Source organism: Arvicola amphibius, chromosome 5 (assembly GCF_903992535.2).
Source record: "Arvicola amphibius chromosome 5, mArvAmp1.2, whole genome shotgun sequence".
NCBI lineage: Eukaryota > Metazoa > Chordata > Mammalia > Rodentia > Cricetidae > Arvicola > Arvicola amphibius.
In genome coordinates this window covers 15,141,309-15,159,910 of record NC_052051.1, presented here as the reverse complement: position 1 = coordinate 15,159,910, position 18,602 = coordinate 15,141,309, and the positions used below count along the sequence as shown (strand labels likewise).

Genomic DNA, 18,602 nt, shown 5'->3' with positions numbered 1-18,602 from the left:
TTACCACTTAGCTAAATCCCTGAGCCCACTTTTGTCAATTTTTAAGTTACATCTGTTTCTTTGTGTGTGTGTGTGTGTGTGTGTGTGTGTGCGCACGTGTATATGGCACAGCAGACATGGAGGCCAGAGGGTAACTTTCAGGAGTTGATTCTCTCCTACCCTATGGGTCCCAAGGACTTAACTCAGGTCTTTAGCCTCGGTGGCAGGGACTTTACGCCGAGGCATCCTGCCTGCTCCTCTGATATACTCACTGCCTTGATGTTCTCTTCTTATGACTTTAAAAACCTTTTCTGTTTGCTTAGTTTGTTTTTCAAGACAGGGTTTCTTTGTTTAGCTCTGGCTATCCTAGAACGACCAGGCTGGCCCAAACTTGAGATTCACCTATCGCTGCCTCCCCAGTTCTAGGATTAAGGGTGTATGCCACCACTGCCCAGCAAAAACTTTCTTTTCAAAGTAAATCGTTTATTTCAATTAGCTCTTTCTAGCAATTTTAGGCCCCCTAAAAGAGCAGAAAGTACAGCATCCACACAAACTACCCCTAATTTCTTCTAAAATCTTATTTTAGCATCATTTAAAAGAATCCGTATCCTGGTAGCTACTAAATTTGGCTCTCCAGCTGTGCCCTTCCTCCTGCTTTCTGTAATTATGCAAGCACCCGCTCAACTGCTCTACATATCTAAGAACAAAACCAAATTCCCAGTACCCCCTCCAAATCTGTGCCAGCTCTTAACTTCTTAAAAGCTGCCAGAATATTCCTAATTCCTCTCCTCACACCCTTGAATTAGGTCTCTACTGTACGCATAAAATAATCCAGAACATTCTCCTGCACTCAGGTGTCCAGCCACCAGAAGCTACAAACCTCCCTCCTAATCATCCACTCACTAGCCAGCGTTTGGGTCCCCATGCTGCAAGTCTGTAACCCCAAAACTTGAAGGCTGAAAGCAGAAGTAAGCCTAGGCCACCAGGCCCAGAGTGTGAGACCCTGTCTTCAATCTTGTCTCTTCATAACTCTTTCCTTTATATACCCACCAAATGGCTACCTCACTCACCAGGAGCCAAAGCTTTTCAAACTACCCACTGACTGTTCCACAAATTGACCCCCCCAGTTCTGACCTCACTTGCTCGAGCAACCTACAGATTCTAGTGGTTCTGTCTGTTGAGTCCTCTTCCTCAGCTGCCCATATGGCTCACCTTGATTCCTTCAGGTCCAAGGCTACTTCATCTCAGACTTCTGGGTCTGAAATGCAATAGAAATCCCACTCCCTACCCCAACCCTAACTATCTCCTAACCCTGTCCCAGTCCATAACCACTGAATTCACCTTTCCCCACTGACAAGGACACTGTTCTGCCTCCTGTTGTATTCCCAGCCCTGGTACAACGTGCACTGCTCGTGCTACAAACAAGAAATACCCAGAGTGCTCAGAGTACCAAAAGCATGTGGAACTCGCCTCTGTCGTGGCAGAATCCATTCTCAGGATTAACCACACCCACACGGACCCTCAGCAAAGATCCAGAGGGATGGGATGTCATTATCCACAAGGGTCAAATGCTCTCGCGAAGGACACTAGACTGAAATCTGCCCAACTGGATGTGAGCAGGATTTTTAATCTCAGTATTCATGTTTGTGTTTGAGAAAGGGTCTTGGCTTGTAGCCCAGGCTGGCCCTGAACTGACTCTTCCTGCTTCTGTCTCCCAAGTTGTAATTAAAAGTGTGAGACTACACCCCAGCAACTGTTTTGAGGAAGATTTTGAGTGGAATACAAGTGACTTATGGCTTATTCCCACAAATATGAAATTTCTAAACTCTGACCTGACCCCTTCAAGAAGTTACTAAGTCAGTGGGACTCTGCCCTTTATAAAACAAAATGATTTAAAAGGCTTAGGAATCCATCTGAAATAATTTTAAGTAGCTTGCTAATTACAAATACTTCCCCCACAATAAAACACTAGTTGTTGGAATGGGATCTTTGCAATCAATAAATACCCTCTGTAAGTGGTTCCCTGTAGTCTAGAAACCCCTGGAGCCTGGACCTTTTGTGGAATCTCAAAGGCCATAGTTTTCATGGCACTGAGATCTTCACTCTTAGGGGTAACTTGTGCACCTCATTTGTGGTCCTCCTGAAAGAATGCACGCAGCAGTCCTTGAATTCCAACATTACAGAGATGTGCAAAACAAACTATTCTGCCCTGGAAGAGCTGCCTTAAGATATACAACACAGTACACTTTCTGCCACCACCAGTGCCACCGTGGCATTTTGTATCTTGCTCTACTGATAGCCTCTCCTTACTAGATGCTTACTAAGCTGGCAGCAGTCTCCCAAAGCTTAGATTCTAGACTTTTCTAGTACATGTTTCCTACTTCTCCCAAGTGCAAATGACTCATCTGTGAAGTACAGATCCACTAGCCTGAGTCAACCTGAGGGTCAGTGAGGTACTTCAGTGAACAGCGAAGGCTTACCCTGCAATCCAAATGAAACAAACTTCCTGTTATCTTCCCATGACGAGACATTTTCACAATTGGTAGGTATGCATGTGAGTTTAAATAGAAGCTACAAGGCACATATACAATGTGAAACCAGGCCAGCACTCAGGAGACAGAGACAGGTAGATCTCTGACTTCAAGGCCAGCCTGGTCTAAAGAGGAAGTACCAGGACAGACATCTACACTGAAAAACCCTGTCTTGGGGAAGGAAAAACAAAAGAAACCAAATCACCTGAAGGTAATGATTCACCTTCCCAGTTAAAGTGAGCTCAAGTCCCTTAACTAAACTTTGGAGGGAATTTTCCAATGACTCATCCACCAGAACGTTATTAGGATAGGTATGAAATCCTCTTCAGGGATTTCAGGGTAAAACATATGACAGGCCCAAGATGTATTATAATTGACAACAAACTCATCACTTAAGACACCAGAGAGGGAGACGACACTGTCATGGATCCCTCAAATGCTTGAGAAACAACACACCACACCTCTGGATAACAGCACCAGCGGGGGTTTATTTAGTGATAGTAAGGTTAATGACTCCCTCAAACAATATGGGACAGGCCACCTGGTTTATTCAAACTGAATCTAAACCTTAGATCTCTGACTCAACAATAACATAAGAAACCTTTAATGACACAAACCCGTGTTAAACCAAAGACAGTTTAAATGAATCTTAAAAGCTCTACTACTGGTGGGCTGGCATCTATGACATGAGTGTTCAGTTCAGTTACAATAGCACACTGGAGTTTCTTGACTGTCATATCTTAAGCAAGTCTAAAATATGCTGTCTTACAAGAATTTTTCACACATTCCCCACTGCTGTCAATCTCCAGTCATTCGTTTCTTCAGCCCTCAGAACAGTTTTAGGAGACATTTTCTTTGACCTGCTTGCCTTAACGGGTACATAAGAACTCAGTAAACTGACAGAATGAAGATTAACTGAGATGCCAAGAGAAGTTTTTATTGCAAGCACAGTGAGCAGAAAGAGATGTCTTCTCACAGAGTAGCCACCAGGTCTGCTGTTAACTAAGCTTCTGACAACCCTTCATTGGTTTAAAGCATACGAATCAGCTTCTCGTTATCAGGTGTACATCATCTCTGCCATGTGGGACATTTTCTTAGGGATATACAAGTAATATTCCATGTAGCCTGATAGGTCCTCAATGGTCACATCATCCACATAGACTCGAGCTTGCTCGGAACAGGATCGAGGGGAGCCAGACAGAGTTCTGGTGTGCAGTGATGGGGAGTAGTCCTCAAGTGATCTTCGTTCTGGGGCCAAAGGAGGGACACTCTGCAGACCTGAAAAGGAATACACTTCCATATCATGCCATCTCTTGCACTGGCACTCCTTGCCTACACACACACATGGCTTGCCCTGGCTTAGCTTGGAAACAGATCGAAAGTCAGAGAGATTGCTGGCCATAAGACTTTCTGGGGAGACTTGGGTAGTAGCATCAGAGGGCTCTTCTGTTTTACTCTCTGATGTGAGCCTTGGAACTGAACTTCTCAGAGGCTCAATGCCTGCCCCTGTGTGATTAACATCAAGAGAAGTAGAGGTCTCTCCTGTGTTGAACTCTTTGGGGCTTGAAATTCCCAGCGCACTGCTGCCGTCAGATGGCTCAGTCTGGCTTCTGTGCTTGAGCTGGCTGCTGGGAGGAGATGCTGTCGTGCTGCAATGTATGAACTTGGGAGGATGAAGGACAGGAGACTTAGAGCGTCGACGACGCTGGGTTCTCACTGCTCCTCGTGAAGACTTCCTTGTAGACCTAAAAGAGAAAGACAAACAAGATGTGGAGAAACAGAGCCCTGCTGAGAGAGGCCATATGACAGCTGGAAACAGATCTCCATTTTCAAACTGCCTTACATCTTTGTGTCTCAAAAAGTTCAGCATCCTGTGGGGCGGTGGTGGCGCACGCCTTTAATCCCAGCACTCGGGAGGCAGAGGCAGACGGATCTCTGTGAGTTCGAGGCCAGCCTGGTCTACAAGAGCTAGTTCCAGGACAGGCTCCAAAGCCACAGAAAAACTGTCTCGAAAAACAAAAGAAAACAACAACAAAAAAAAGTTCAGCATCCTTTACTAGCAATCGATAGAATTAAGTGAGATAACACAACCACCCAGACCAGACACTTGTCTTCCATTCTTGGCTTGTGGATTTTGGAGAAACGGATAAAAACTGATGCAGTCCCTTCAGCTTGAACAAGGCTCCAATACTAAGCTGATCCCCTGTGCCAGTACTATCAAACAGGGCATTAGCATTACAAATCACTTCTCTCATGGCAACAGCCAACAAAAACAAACAAAGTAACAGAGAACTGGAGAGCTGCTGGTTCAGGCAGTGAAGTACTTGCCACACTAGCACCCATGTAAATAAGCTGGGAGCAGTGGCATGCACCTGTGATTCTAGAGCTGGGAAGACAGGAGGATCCCTGGGACCTGTCCAGCCCGTCCAGCCAAGTAGGGGAGCTCTAGACTCAGACTCAGAAATCTTACCTCAAAAAAAGAAACCAGGGGAGAGCAACTGAGAAAGACAAACAATATTAACCTGTCCTTCACATGTACTGAGTGTGCCCACAAGCACATGCGCACACGCACACAAACACACAGAAACACTCTCTCCCCCCCCCCCCCCCCCCCCTCTCAGGATTTGGTGTCCTTGAGATTTCCAGAAACTTAGAATTAGATGTGCTATATAGCTACTTATAAAACATTTAAATAAAAAGCTGGAGTAAAAGGAGAGTTAAAACTGCCAACCAAAATTAAAACAAACAAACAAACAAAAAACAACAGCAGGACTTAAAAACCAGGTTTAAAAGAAACAACAAACAACTTGTATTTATTTGGGAGGAGGTGGCATGTTTATGCCAGGGTACACACATGAAGGACCTCTTTTGGGAGTTGGTTCTCTCCTTCCACCATGTGGATCTCAGAAATCAAACTCAGAACTTCAGGCTTAGCAGTGCTGAAGCACCTTAACCCACTAAGTCATCTTCATAGCCCTGATACAGAACTTTGAGAAATAAAAATCAAACCGGGCGTGGTGGTGCACGCATTTAACCCAGCCCTCTGGAAGGCAGGCAGACAGGCCTCTGAGTTAGAGGCCAATTGTTCTAATAGTGAATTACAGAACAGCCAGGACTACACAAAGAGACCCTGTTGTCTCAAGGGGAGTTTGGTGGTGGATGGGGAGAGGGAGAGAGTGGGGGGATCAACTGGGCAGGAAGCGCCGGGCGGTGGTGGCGCACGCCTTTAATCCCAGCACTCGGGAGGCAGAGGTAGGCGGATCTCTGTGAGTTCGAGACCAGCCTGGTCTACAAGAGCTAGTTCCAGGACAGGCTCCAAAGGCACAGAGAAACCCTGTCTCGAAAAAACAAAAACAAAACAAAACAACTGGGCAGGAAGCACACACCTGTAACCCCAGCCCTAGGAAGTGGATGGAAGGACTGTGAGCTCAAGGCCAGCCTGAGCTACACTGAAACCCTATATCAAAAAAAAAAAAAAAAAAAAAAAAAAAAAAAAAAAAAAAAAAAAAAAAAAGGAAGGAAAAGGAAAATAAAACTGCATCTGAAAATAAATGAAACACCGCTATGAGAATTGCTGAACAGAAAAATAAATCTAGTTATAACAAGGATCAGCAAGCTGCAACCTGCAGGACAATTTGAATTCATCCCTCTACTTGCTTCCTGTAGGGGTAGGACTTGGGTTAAGCTAAGAGCCTCTCATATGCTCAGCATGTACTTTGCCCTACTTGTTTTTATAGAGCATGTGGACACTGCTCTCCAGTGGGCTACAACTGTGAGCCATGGAGATGAGGCCGGGGTGACCCTTCACCCCTTTCTCCCACCTTCTGGGGCCCACCAAGCTACCATCTCCATCTGAGAGCTGCTGGGCATTGAGAGGTAGTTTAAGAATCCAAACAGAACAGGGGAGATGACTCAGTGCGTAGAAGTGATTGTTTCACAAGCCTGTAACAGCCTGATTTCAATCCCTAAAATCCATATGGACATAGAGAACCAACTCCCCAGAATTGTCTTATGACTTTCATGTATGTGCTGTGGTGCATGCCCACATCTGCACATTTGCATGTATGTACACACACAAAACCCAACAGCACCACGAAATCTGAAGGACAGAAGAGCACACTAGGAGATGTATGTATTTCAAACAGAGTAAGTGGACTCTGGAGCTGCTCTTTACCACGCACTCCAGCAGAACCCCACCCACCAGGCTGACCACTTCGTCTGGAAACGGCAACAGCAGGTGACTAAGAGTCAACCAGGATGACTACAGCAGCACGGTGAGCAGCTTTTTCTTCCTGTAAGCTCCTACACAATAGCCTCAGCTTTAGCCTCTCAGCCTCCAAATTCTAAATTATTTATTGGGTCTGTCTGTCCGTCCCTCCCTCCCTGACCCTCCACCCCTGGTTTTTTAGACAGTGTCTCACTGTAGATCAAGGCCGGGATTACAGTTGTGCTAATTTACCAAGTCACTCTACAAAAGGTCTGCTAACTCGTGGCCTAAAGGCACTAGAGACACGCAAAGGCCATCTGTCTAAATAGAAGACTAAATCTGGAGTCTGTTTTAAGAATGCAGAGAGCAGTGCGGTGGGAAACAGTGCCCACCTAGCTGTCGAGTACCCTAGAGGTTCAACCCTCAGTGCCAGAGAAAGAACAGACAATGGAAGAGGAGGCAATTTAAAAGATCATGGTTAAGATCTTAAAGCAAAACACTTAACACTGAAGGCAGACGCAGTCTTTCAGCAGCAGCACAGAAGGCAATGGAGTCAGAAGACAACAAACCCTGCAAGTGCTAAACAACCGCCAATGAAGAAACAATTTCAGGAACAGCCAATCTATCTTTCAAAACAAGGATGAAATAAAGGCATTCTCAGATAAAGCACAGTAAAGTTGTTACCAAACTTGGGATCACAATCTGTGCCCAAGAGGCCAGATTCTGTCCTTAAGAAGCCAATTAAAATAGACAAATTAACAGCAAAAAGCAGAAAAATGAGATTTATGGTCACATTTGGAAGAAGGGTAAAGTATTCACCAACAGGACACAATGTCCATAATTCCAGAGGTAATCATTCATAACTATTTATTTGCAGTGCTGGGGAATAGTCAGAGCTTTTCATAGTTCAGGCAAACAACCCTACCACTGAGCTATCAGACAGCCCAAAGGGAATCACTCAAATGTACTCTACCTAGAGAGCAACGAGAGCCTTATTTACCAACAATCTTTTACTAAGAAGATGAGGTTGTATGTGTCAGGGTCTAGAGTACAGGAACCATGAGCAAAGAAACTGTAAAAATGCAAATACAGACAAATGAACACTAGTGGTAACAAAACCTAACCTGTGAGATTAGAAGTAGAGCAGGGTTGACATACTGAATAACCACATCATGGAAGACAAACAATCCAGTACCAACATGATTGGTAATATCCCTAGCCTTTTTATCAAAAGTTTGATTGTAAAATTTCAAAGTCAACTACTTAAAAAGCTAAGAAGAGTACCTTCGAAATTAGTAGAGGTAAAAAACCAAAATTTTTCAAATCGTTTTTTAAAAGATAGGGAAGAAGGGGAAGTAGGTAAAAGAGGGAAAACAGAAGAAGCCTACCAACACTGTGCAAGGTCCCTAACAGGCGAAGGAGAACTGCCCCAGAATTCAAAGTCAGCTTGGGCCACACAGTGAATTTTAGACTAGCCTGGGCTACAGAGTTTGAGTTCATGTCTCAAAAATAAAATATTTTTTTTAAAAAATTGTCAAATTATTGGCTAGGCAGTGGTGGTGCACGCCTTTAATCCCAGCACCTGGGAGGCAGAGGCAGGTGGTTCTCTGTGAGTTCAAGGCCAGCCTGGTCTACTCAATAAGAGCTAGTTCCGGAGCCGGGCGGTGGTGGTGCAGGCCTTTAACCCCAGCACTCGGGAGGCAAAGGCAGGCAGATCTCTGAGTTTGAGGCCAGCCTGGTCTACAAGAGCTAGTTCCAGGACAGGCTCTAGAAACTACAGGGAAACCCTGTCTCGAAAAAACAAAACAAACAAACAAACAAAAAAAAGAGCTAGTTCCGGGACAGCTATGACTGTTACACAGGGAAACCCTGTCTCAAAAAACCAAACACTAATTACACACTGGAAGAAAATAGGACTAGCAACACTAAAATTCCAGACAAAGTAGACCTTAGGACAAAAATCACTATAATATTACATAATAATAAGGCTGGGGATATAGCTCAGTTGCTAAGTGTGTTTGCCTGGCACGTGCCAGTTGACACAGAAAACCAGAACACACAGAAAAATCTCAGTAAACTCATTATTAAAAACTGTGAAGTCAGGCATGGGGGCTCAGGCCTGCAATTCCAGCAGCTGGGAAGCTATCTGAGGTCATTCTGAGCTACATAAGGAGTTAATGGCCAAATTGAGTCAAACAGTTGGAGTGTCTGAGAAGAATCACTGCGTCTTGGGGTTGGATCACAGCATACTCTCTTCAGAGACATTTGGGAAAGAAAACCCAATCATAAGTTACTCAAGGTGGTAGTTTGAATGATAATGGTCCCATAAGCTCACATATTTGAATACTTAGGAAGAATTAGGCTTGGCCTTGTCAGAGGTGTCACTGGGGTGGGCTCTGAGGTTTCAAAAGCCCACACCATTCCCAGTGTGTCTCTTCTTCCAGATGTGAGCTCTCAGCATGCCTACCTGCCTGCCTGCCACGCTACCTGCAGCGATAGGCCTGCATTCCAGTCCTCTGAAACTATGAGCCCCAAATAAACTCTTCTGTGAGCTGCCTTGGTCATAGCATCTCTTCACAGCAACAGAAAAGTAACTAGGGTAAAAGTCTCTAGGGGTGGGGGCTGAGGCAGCTCAGTGGTTAAGAGTGTTTGCTGCTCTAGCAAAGAACCACATCAAGTGGCTGCTACCTGCCTTGTAACTCCAGCTCTAGTGATTCCAACACTGTCTCTGGCCTGCACGGGCAGATGCACATACAAAGCAAGCCCAAACAAACATACACAACATAAATCTTAATTAAAAAAACAAAAAAACAAAAAAACAAAAAAACAAATTAAACCCCAAAACAAAAACCATCTTCTCCATGGAAAGCTATTACCCAGGCCAAAGGGATGGCTTAGAATAAAAGTGCTTAAATCAAGCCTGACAGCCTGAGTTTGATCCCTGAAATACATATGGTGGAAAACCAACTCTTACAAGTTGTCCTTTGATTTTAATACACAATTCCTGGCAGTTACCACACTCCAAATAAATAACTGTAATTTGGGGGAGAGCACTCTTACCCGTGCCAACTGTCTTTAGACGCACATGTGGTTTTAGGTTTGGTGTCATCTGTTGCTGTTCTGACTGACGCTCTGACACTTGTGCCTTCTCCGACAGACAGAGACAGGACGGACCTAAGGACAAGAACAAAGTTTGCCATGAGGATAGCGTTCTACCTCACTAACTCTAATACGACTTTCAGTGATTTTTCTTTCTAGTTTACACTTCTCAAAAAAGTGTTCAGCTTTTAATGTAAAATTTCCTCCAAAACCAAATTGAAAAGATCCCTAAAAGTCCATGGCTGCAAAATCATAAGCAAGAGAATGAACTCTAAGTGTAGCCAGCAGTGGGCTATAAATAGACTTTAGGCTGTTTATCTCGGGCAGATCACGTCTTATATGTTCAGGGAGGATGTTAGTGACACTGGCCACAGCCATAGGAACTAAGATCAGGAACTGATCTCTAAGAGTCAATTCAAGTAGCATATGATCCCACTCTGAAGTATTTTACAACTTTTAGAAAAATTTTCCTATTTCTGCAACTAGTAAATCTGAAATATTACTCAGAGTTAAATCTTCTTTGTTGTAAAAGTATAAGTGCTATGGGTTCCCAGTGAAGAACTTTTAAAAAAAGAAAAAGGAAAGACTGTACCACTGTACCCAGACTACCCACACCAGCATCTTGAGATAAATCTTTCCAAAATGCATGTAGAACTAGAACCTCAGTCTGATCCCGAGATTCAACATAAAAAAGCTAGGTGTAGTGGTGTGTGCTTGTAATCATAGGGCTGGGTAAGAGGAGACAAGATCTGGGGGCTCACCGGCCAATCAGCCTAGGCTACTTGGCAAGCTCCAGGATAATGAGCTATTTTGTCTGGAAAAAAAAAAAAAAACAAAACAAAACCCACAAAACAAAAAACATGGCTGGAGAGATGGCTCAGTGGTTAAGAGCACTGGCTGCTCTTCCAGAGATCCTGAGTTCAATTCCTAGCAACCACATGGTGACTCACAGCCATTTATGAGATCTGGTGCCCTCTTCTGGCATGTGGGCACACACGGAAGGAATGTTGTATACGTAATAAATAAATCTTTAAAAAACAAAAACAGATGGAATAACATTCCACATTGTTGTCTCTATGTGTGTTGTGTGCACGTGCACACACACACACACACACACACACACACACACACACACACACACACACAGAGTCAAGCATGGTAGTGAACAAAAGTGAAATTTATGCCCTAGCAATGCTGAAGCCTACATGGGCAGCTCGTATGTGGCGGTTCTGTTGAACTTGTCCATATTGGGTTTCACGGTCTAAGTTGATGAGGACGACTGACCGGGTTTCTTTCTCAAGAGGGCACCAGACCTCATTACATGTGGTTGTTGGGAACTGAACTCAGGACATTTGGGGAAGCAGGCAGTGCTCTTAACTGCTGAGCCGTCTCCAGGCCAGTATTTGATTATAATTCTAGAGGCAGAGGCAGGGGGACTGCAGGAAGTTCAAGTCCAACCTAGGCTACACACAGAAAGGTGAAGGTCAGCCTAGGCTATCTAGCAAGACCCTGTCCCAAATTCATCCCTAAAAATACTTTTAATGACATGAAAGCACGTTTGGATTATCATAAGAGACACTATGGTGAACACCCGTGTATGTTGTGGTCTAAAACACTATGCCTGCAATTCCAGCCATCATGAGGCCAAGGAAGATCACAAGCTTGAAATCACCCTGGGCTGAACAGCCAGACTTTGTCCGTGTCTCAAAAAGACAACAGCAAACAAACAAAACACAATATAGAGCATTATATATAAATTATCTAGAGATTTAAGTAAATTGTTACATTTCTTATCCTTTTATTAATTTTTTCTATAATTATTTTACAGTCATATTAAAAGGTTTATTTTTTATAACAAATACAAAGACATTGGTCCTGATATCACTGCAAATCAAAACCTGTTGAACAGGATCATACTAAATTCCTGGCAAAGCCTAATGAGTCAGTTCTCAGCAGTCGCTTCAGCAGGGTGTATGACAACAGTACAGAACAATCAGAAACACACGCGGCAAACTCTACACGTCTCATTTTGCTTAGTCACGCTAATGACTCACCCCTTCCACTCCTGGTTTTCTCAAATATTTTGTTCCTTCCTTCCATAATCTTAATAAAAGCATATCATATGCTACAAATAAACAATTTTTATTGTTTTTAATTGAGGTATACATTTTTGTCCACTCCCCTTCCTTCTTTCCCTCAAACACATAATTTCTCAGAAAATTGTACTTTATTATCTATTATTTGTATCTGTGAATGGGCACGTACCTGGGAACAGGGTATGTGCTTTTGAGTATAGCTGTGTGCAGAAGCCAGAGGCACAGGATCTCCTTGAGCTACAGTTACAGCTATGAGATGGGTGCTGAGGTTGAGCTGTGGTCCTCTGCAAGAGCAGTATATGCTTTTCACCACTGAGCCCTGTCTCCAGTCCCCAAATACATAATTTATGGCCATAAACTTCATAGATACTTTGCAAAACATTTTATAATAGTCTAAGTAACTTTCAGTGCCATCAAAAGTTTAATTTTATTTTTAGCTTAATTTTACATTCCAGTTTCTTTTTTTGTTCCTGAAGCAGGGTCTCTTTGTTCTAGCTGTCCTGGAACTCCCTTTGTAGACCAAGTACCCAGAGATCTGTGTACTTACTGATCTGCCTCCTGAATGCTGGGATTAAAGTTATATGCCACAACACCAAGTTTACATTTCAATTCCTTAAAACAATAGGAAAAAGTCTGCATATAAAGAGTTATTTATAAAGTTTTATATACTTGAGGATTTATATGCATTAAGTGGATATTTCTAGAATTTTTTTAATTTAAAAAAAAGTCACATCTAAAATTGCAAAGAATATACTAAAACCACAATTTAGAATTATGCTTTCCCACTTTATTTCCTTCTCTCAAAAGGCTTCCCAAGGGTGAGGGGATATAGCTCAGTGACACAGCGCACATATCATGAGCATGGCCCCGAGTACTATTCTCAGGATAGAGAACCCACGTCGAAAACAAAAAAGACAATAGTAACAACAAGAAAATGAGTATGAGGCACACGAACGTAATTCCAGCACTCAAGAGACTGAAAATGGAGGATTATTATTTGGAGGCCAATCTGGGATACATAGTAAGACCTTGTCTCAAAAACAAAAAAAGTATATATAAACATTGATATGCCAAAAAAAAAAAAATGCTGGAAAAAAAAATTGGAAAGTAATAGTTTCCCAAAGTACCATGGAAGCAAATGTGAACATCTTAACATCCACTGTGAATCTCTATTAGCATAAACACTCTAGGGTGGACCAGAAACAGTGCCAGTCACAGGCAGGCAGCTATTAGCATCTACTTAATTTTTACTTTGTAAAGTATTTTCATGTGATCTACAATGGACCACATGAAAAAAGGCTAGGAGCAGGTTCTGCAGTCAGACACTCTGGGTTCAAACTCCACCTGTAACTTCCCCCAGTAGAAAGGGACCCAATTTTGTGAGCAGTCTCTCTAAACTAAGACGACAGCAGTGTCTGTGTACTACGACAGCGGAGGTTAAATGTGCCCCAAGCTCTCTCAGTGCTGAGGGCAAGAGTGAAAGGCTGGCGTCCGGGACTATCACTACTACTACAGGGCTCAACTTTGAGCTTCCAGTGTCCAGTTTCTACTCATAGAGGATCATAATCATTAGCATTTGAGACTTCATCGGGCTTGGGGCCAAGAAGAACTAGCATAAAAAGAGACTGATCTGCACACAGGCGTTGTAAAGGGTGAAGTACTAAGACTGCAGCTGGTCTGCGGGCGTTCCCATTAGTTTGGTCAAAGGCTCTCAGACTATTGATCCTGAGGACAGATCCCTACTGAAAACAGGTGTCCACTGAGAGACGCAGCAATTAGAGATTGAAATCAAGTCTTCATAGACCTTATTGGGACAGTTCACGTTTAGTAAAAGACAAACAAAACAACAAAAATCACTGTGATTCCCTTGAGATATCTGAGAAGTCCCTGGTGGAGTACTACTTGATTTAAGGTTTGAGTAAACTAGGGAAGAGGGACTGCCTCAACCAAAACATGCGACCTTGGAGTAAAACCCAATTACTGCTTTTCAAATTCAATCACGTACGTACAAAGAATATGTCAAAGTCAAAGTATTACCATTACTTATCCTAGATGAACAGAGAAGTCAGAAGAGGAATATTTAACCAAAAGGACTATTTAAATCCAGCAAATAAATAATCCCAAGTCACACATTACATAGTCAATTACCCTGATGCGTCCACTCTTAATTTCTTGAAGGCAGTTTGTAGACTCTCCTCCTCTCCATCCTTGGCTTCAGATTTCATTGTGAAAGTTTTCTGCACTCCTATGGATGTTTCCCGTTAATACTAAAAATGAAAAAAAAAGTGAAAATTGGTAGAATCAAGAGTATTATGTCCTTATACGATTACTGTTAAGAGGAAACATCTTTTATTTCTAAGTTGCAGTTTATATAACCAGATTATAGGATTTATTTCTTAAGAAAAATAAATAATATAAAAATACATATGAACTACCATAGAATTCAAACCACCCAAATAGTTGATTGCCAACATATTCTTAAAGTTTTAGAAACAAAATCTAAAAACTATGTTTCAGGCTGCTAAATGAGGGGAGAAAAAAAGCTCCCAGATTGTACTTGTCTAGAAACCTATCAGCAGCATGACCATCAGAGACAGGAGAAAGCTCAAATTGTGATACTCTGATTAATTAAAATGCTACTGAGTATTCTGACTTTATGACACCATAGCATTTGTACAAAGCAATTTTAACAACATATCAACATACATGAAAACAAGACGCGGCTGCTGTCAGAGCAGGAGAGAACTGCTTCATCCACACTGCCTACTTAGACTCTACTCCTCTGACAACTTTATTTAGTGTTTGTTGCCTTTGAGTGTCACAGTCATTAAACAAGAAATGAAATCTGTACTCAAAACAGGTAAAGAAGCAGAGCTTCTTTTTAGTTAGAAGTAGGAGAAAAAACTACAAAGAAGACTGTTCTGCAGGTATGACTCTGCTTGCTTCTTAACCAACTAGTTTGACTGCTTGAAATTCTCTATTTCTGCTCCTCTGATTTTCCATTTAAACAAAAGGAGATAAACGATAAACTTAAGCAACAAGAAACACAAGTCTTTTGATAAATTCTCAAATATAATCTTCAAATTACCAAAGTACTAAATCTTAAACAAATGAACACAAGTATTCAAAACAGGAGAGGGAGGAAAGAAAAAGACTGAAAACAAGAAAATTTTTTTAAGCCAAGGATATATTTTACCTTATTTCTAATCTGGTACCCTCTATCCCCCCCCACCCCATCCCCACCCCAGGCACTCTCAGAGAGAGCAGTGCCTCTCTACTACGGATCCTTGGGTATTCTGAGTCTAGATCAGCTTACTTCTCAGAAGTGAGTTATATGTTATTGTGAGACCTCTAATATTCCAAAGGTCAAGATGTCACAATGTTTGACATTTCTGTGTATGTTCAACCTCAAAAGAACTTAGTTTTCACTTCAACATTAGAAGTCAACATAAACTCTTTCCACACATTTCTGTTTCCTTAACCAGGTCATAAACATGAGGAAACACATTCACATGACTGGAAGCTTCATTGGTCTCTTACTCTTCACTGTAGCTGGGCTCCCCTAAACACACAAAATTCTATATACTAGGCAGAGAGATGAGTTCTGGTATGTCTGAAGTTGCACACATCTAAAAATGTCTATCACTGGCTACAAACAAGGTTTTTGTTGTTGTTTTGCTTGTTTGTTTGTTTGTTTTCAAGACAGGGTTCTCTGTGTAGCTTTGGCTGCCCTGGAAAACTCTCTGTACAGGGTTGACCTTGAATTCACAGAGATCCGTCTGCCTCTACCTCCTGAGTTTTACCACTGCCCAGTTAGAAAGTAGTTTTTGGTTCTGTTTTGTGTTTTACTTTTTTAAGACAGGGTTTCTCTGTGTAACAGCCCTGGCTTTCCTGGAACTCACTGTAGACCGGCAGCCCTCAAACTCACAGAGACCCACCTACCTACCTCTGCCTCTCAAGTGCTGGATCTAAAGGCATGTGCCACCATGCCCAAGTTTTTTGTTTTGTTTTTTGCTGCCACATCTCCATTAAAGGCTTGGATTTATAAGGACTGATGAGATGGCTCAAAGGTAGATTTACTGGGACTGGTGGGAAGATGGCTTAGAGTGCATTCACAGGGACCGCTGAGATAGCTCAAACAGTAAGGATGCATGCTGCTAAGCCTGCCCACCTGAGTTACTTCCGTCCCAGAAGTTGAATAACAGAAGTATACAACTCCCCAAATTGCCCTCCTGCCCTTCATACACATTATGCACATAATTCTCTCAATTGTACTCTGTGGCAATCAGTCAATACTTAAGTACACATCAAGTTACATGTACTGGCGACAACACACGGGCTGAAATCCATTCCTTCCACAAGTACTTCCAGAATGCCTAGCACTAAGTGGGATGCCACAACAGAGGCTGAACTGAATACAGGGGTCCTGGGAACCCCATTTCTGTAGGGATGGTGTCTCCACTCCTGCCCTCCAGGATCTTACACTTGGCTAAGCAGCTTTCCAGCTAAGCCTCGAAACTTCTAATTACACAGTGCTGACATAATAGTATGGCAGATGACCACCCTAGATGTTAATACAAACTTAGCTTTCTTGTTGAGACACCAACAGATATATCATTAAAAACCAAAACAGCCCAAAATAAAAATCTGGCTACAGACCAAGAACTCAGAGGATAAAATACTGCCGAAACTGTTTTGAGATTTCCAGCGTTGTGACTGCTCTCATCTTTTCCTCAGTTCCTTTAACCCAGAGCAAAGGTGAATGAATTGTCCCAGGCTTAACCTCGGAGCGAGAGCAGGGCAGGCTTGTGATTACAGAAAGCTTATGATGCTCCGCTGTGTCCCTAGCTTTCCATTCACAGCGCCTCAAGCTCAACAGCTACAGAACAGTGTGACTGGCTTGCATCTTCATCCACATTACATCTGTGAGAGACCCCTTCACTGCACTGACTTCTCCAAGAATCGCGCAAAGAGCTCAGACTGGCAAAGGGCCTGTAAGCAGTTACTCTGCAGGGTTTTAAGTCAAATCACCTGACAGTTTCTCTTCCCGCAGACAAACTTGCTTACTCTTTGAAGCTTTAACTAAGCCCTCCTTAAGTTTTAAGTCGAATTCCTCGTTTTCAGGAGCCTGAAAAGAACCAGTATGAGATCTGCACAAAGTTAAAGCGAAGAAAATTTCCCAGACCTCTAGGCAGCATAGAGCTCCTTGTCCAGCAACCCTCCAGGAGAACGGCCCCGGCAGAATCGATCTGTCCCCAGGACAAAACACATCCACACCTCTCTGGGCACACACCCACTCACGCCCTGCAAGTCGCAGGACTACAGACAAAGCAACAAGTTCGTTCCTTTTTTTTTTTTTTAACCAAACTTGAAATTTGTTGCGGTTAACAGGGTCGGCGGGGGAAAGGTCCGAACCTGGGGACGCCCCGAGCCGTGAGCTGTCACGGCTTTAGCCCTGCTCGCCCAGACAACCACGGACCCGGGGAGGAGGCTGGAGTGGAGCCGCGGCGCGGAGGACGCGGGAGGGGAGGCGAGCCGAGCGACGGGAAGCAAGCGGAGAGGAATGCGGCACGCAGGGCGGGAAAAGGCGGGAAGGGGCAAAGGGCGGCCAAGAAGGGCGAAAGGGGAAGCTGCGGCCGGCGCGGCCCGGGGACCGCGGGAACGCAGAGGAGGAAGGCGGGAAGCGAAGGCCGCCGGCCAGGCCCGGCCAGGCAGTCGGCGCAGAGGAGACGCCGCGATCCGGACGGGTGGGCAGGACTTCCGCCTCCCGAAGATGGGAGGCCTGGCGGACGCGACTCCTCGGCCTTCCGGGCACGTCAGGCCGCTCACCTCCTCGCAGCTGGGGTGCTCCCGGGGATCCGGCCCCCGTAGGCTCTTCGCGTTTCCTCCGCGACCGCCGCGCCTGACTGACCCGGATCAAACCCCGCAGATAGGCGGCCCGGCGCCTTCAGGGTCGCACTACGCCTGCGCCACGTCAGCTCGCGCCCCGCCTACCGCTCACGCCCCTCCCACCCCAGTGACTCGGCAGCGCGGTCCGCGGCAACTGCGCAGGCGTACGGCGGCGGCCACGCCTCTCGGAGGCTCCGCTCCAACCCCTCTCCGGAGCACGTGCGTCTGAAGTCATTTCCTGTTATTCTTTTCGCTCCCTCCGCCCCCTGGCTGGGGCTTGCTCCCGGCAGGCTTTCGGGCGTGCCTGCTTCCTCTGCTCCGTCACGTGAAGGGGGAGGCTGCTGGCTGTGCAGCCGCTAGAGAGCTAGCTATGCTTGCATGGCGTTCCCCGGTTCCCTCTGATCCAGTTGAAGTCACAGCAAGGCAAGGGGTTCGGCGGGGTGCCGGAGTGTGTGTGCCAGCGAGGTATTCCGGGACGCTCGGCCGAGTTTCCTAGATACCCTCGCCAGGGTTAATCTCTTTGGGCCAAGAAGGTACTAATTGGACGAGGCCCAGACGGTGGATGCTAGCCCCGAATTAAAATGTTTTAGGTTTTTTGGAGGTTTTTGTTTGTTTGGTTTGGTTTTTCGAGACAGTGTTTTTCTGTGGCTTTGGAGACTGTCCTGGAACTAGCTCTTGTAGACCAGGCTGGCCTCAGAACTCAGAGATGCGCCTGCCCTCTGCCTCCCGAGTGCTGGGATATAAAAGCGTGCGCCACCACCACCCGGCTTATTTTTGATTTTTAACCTGCTTTATTGCTCA

The 18,602-nt window shown here is 44.3% G+C and overlaps 1 protein-coding gene across 2 annotated transcripts; it reads right to left on the bottom strand.

Moving 5' to 3' along the window:
- Positions 1–2,978: 2,978 nt before the first annotated feature.
- On the bottom strand, positions 2,979–17,876 carry Oser1 (oxidative stress responsive serine rich 1). 2 transcript variants are annotated; one of them, XM_038331723.1, is made up of 4 exons: positions 17,742–17,876; positions 14,061–14,179; positions 9,778–9,891; positions 2,979–4,255 (listed from the first exon to the last, which is right to left on the bottom strand). In XM_038331723.1, exons 2-4 carry the CDS (start codon positions 14,135–14,137, stop codon positions 3,568–3,570), a joined length of 879 nt encoding a protein of 292 aa, XP_038187651.1. In that variant the 5' UTR covers positions 14,138–14,179; positions 17,742–17,876; the 3' UTR covers positions 2,979–3,567. The 2 variants fall into 2 exon arrangements, with proteins under 2 accessions (XP_038187651.1, XP_038187652.1); XM_038331724.1 differs by lacking the exon at positions 17,742–17,876 and having other exon boundaries at positions 14,049–14,171.
- Positions 17,877–18,602: the final 726 nt, after the last annotated feature.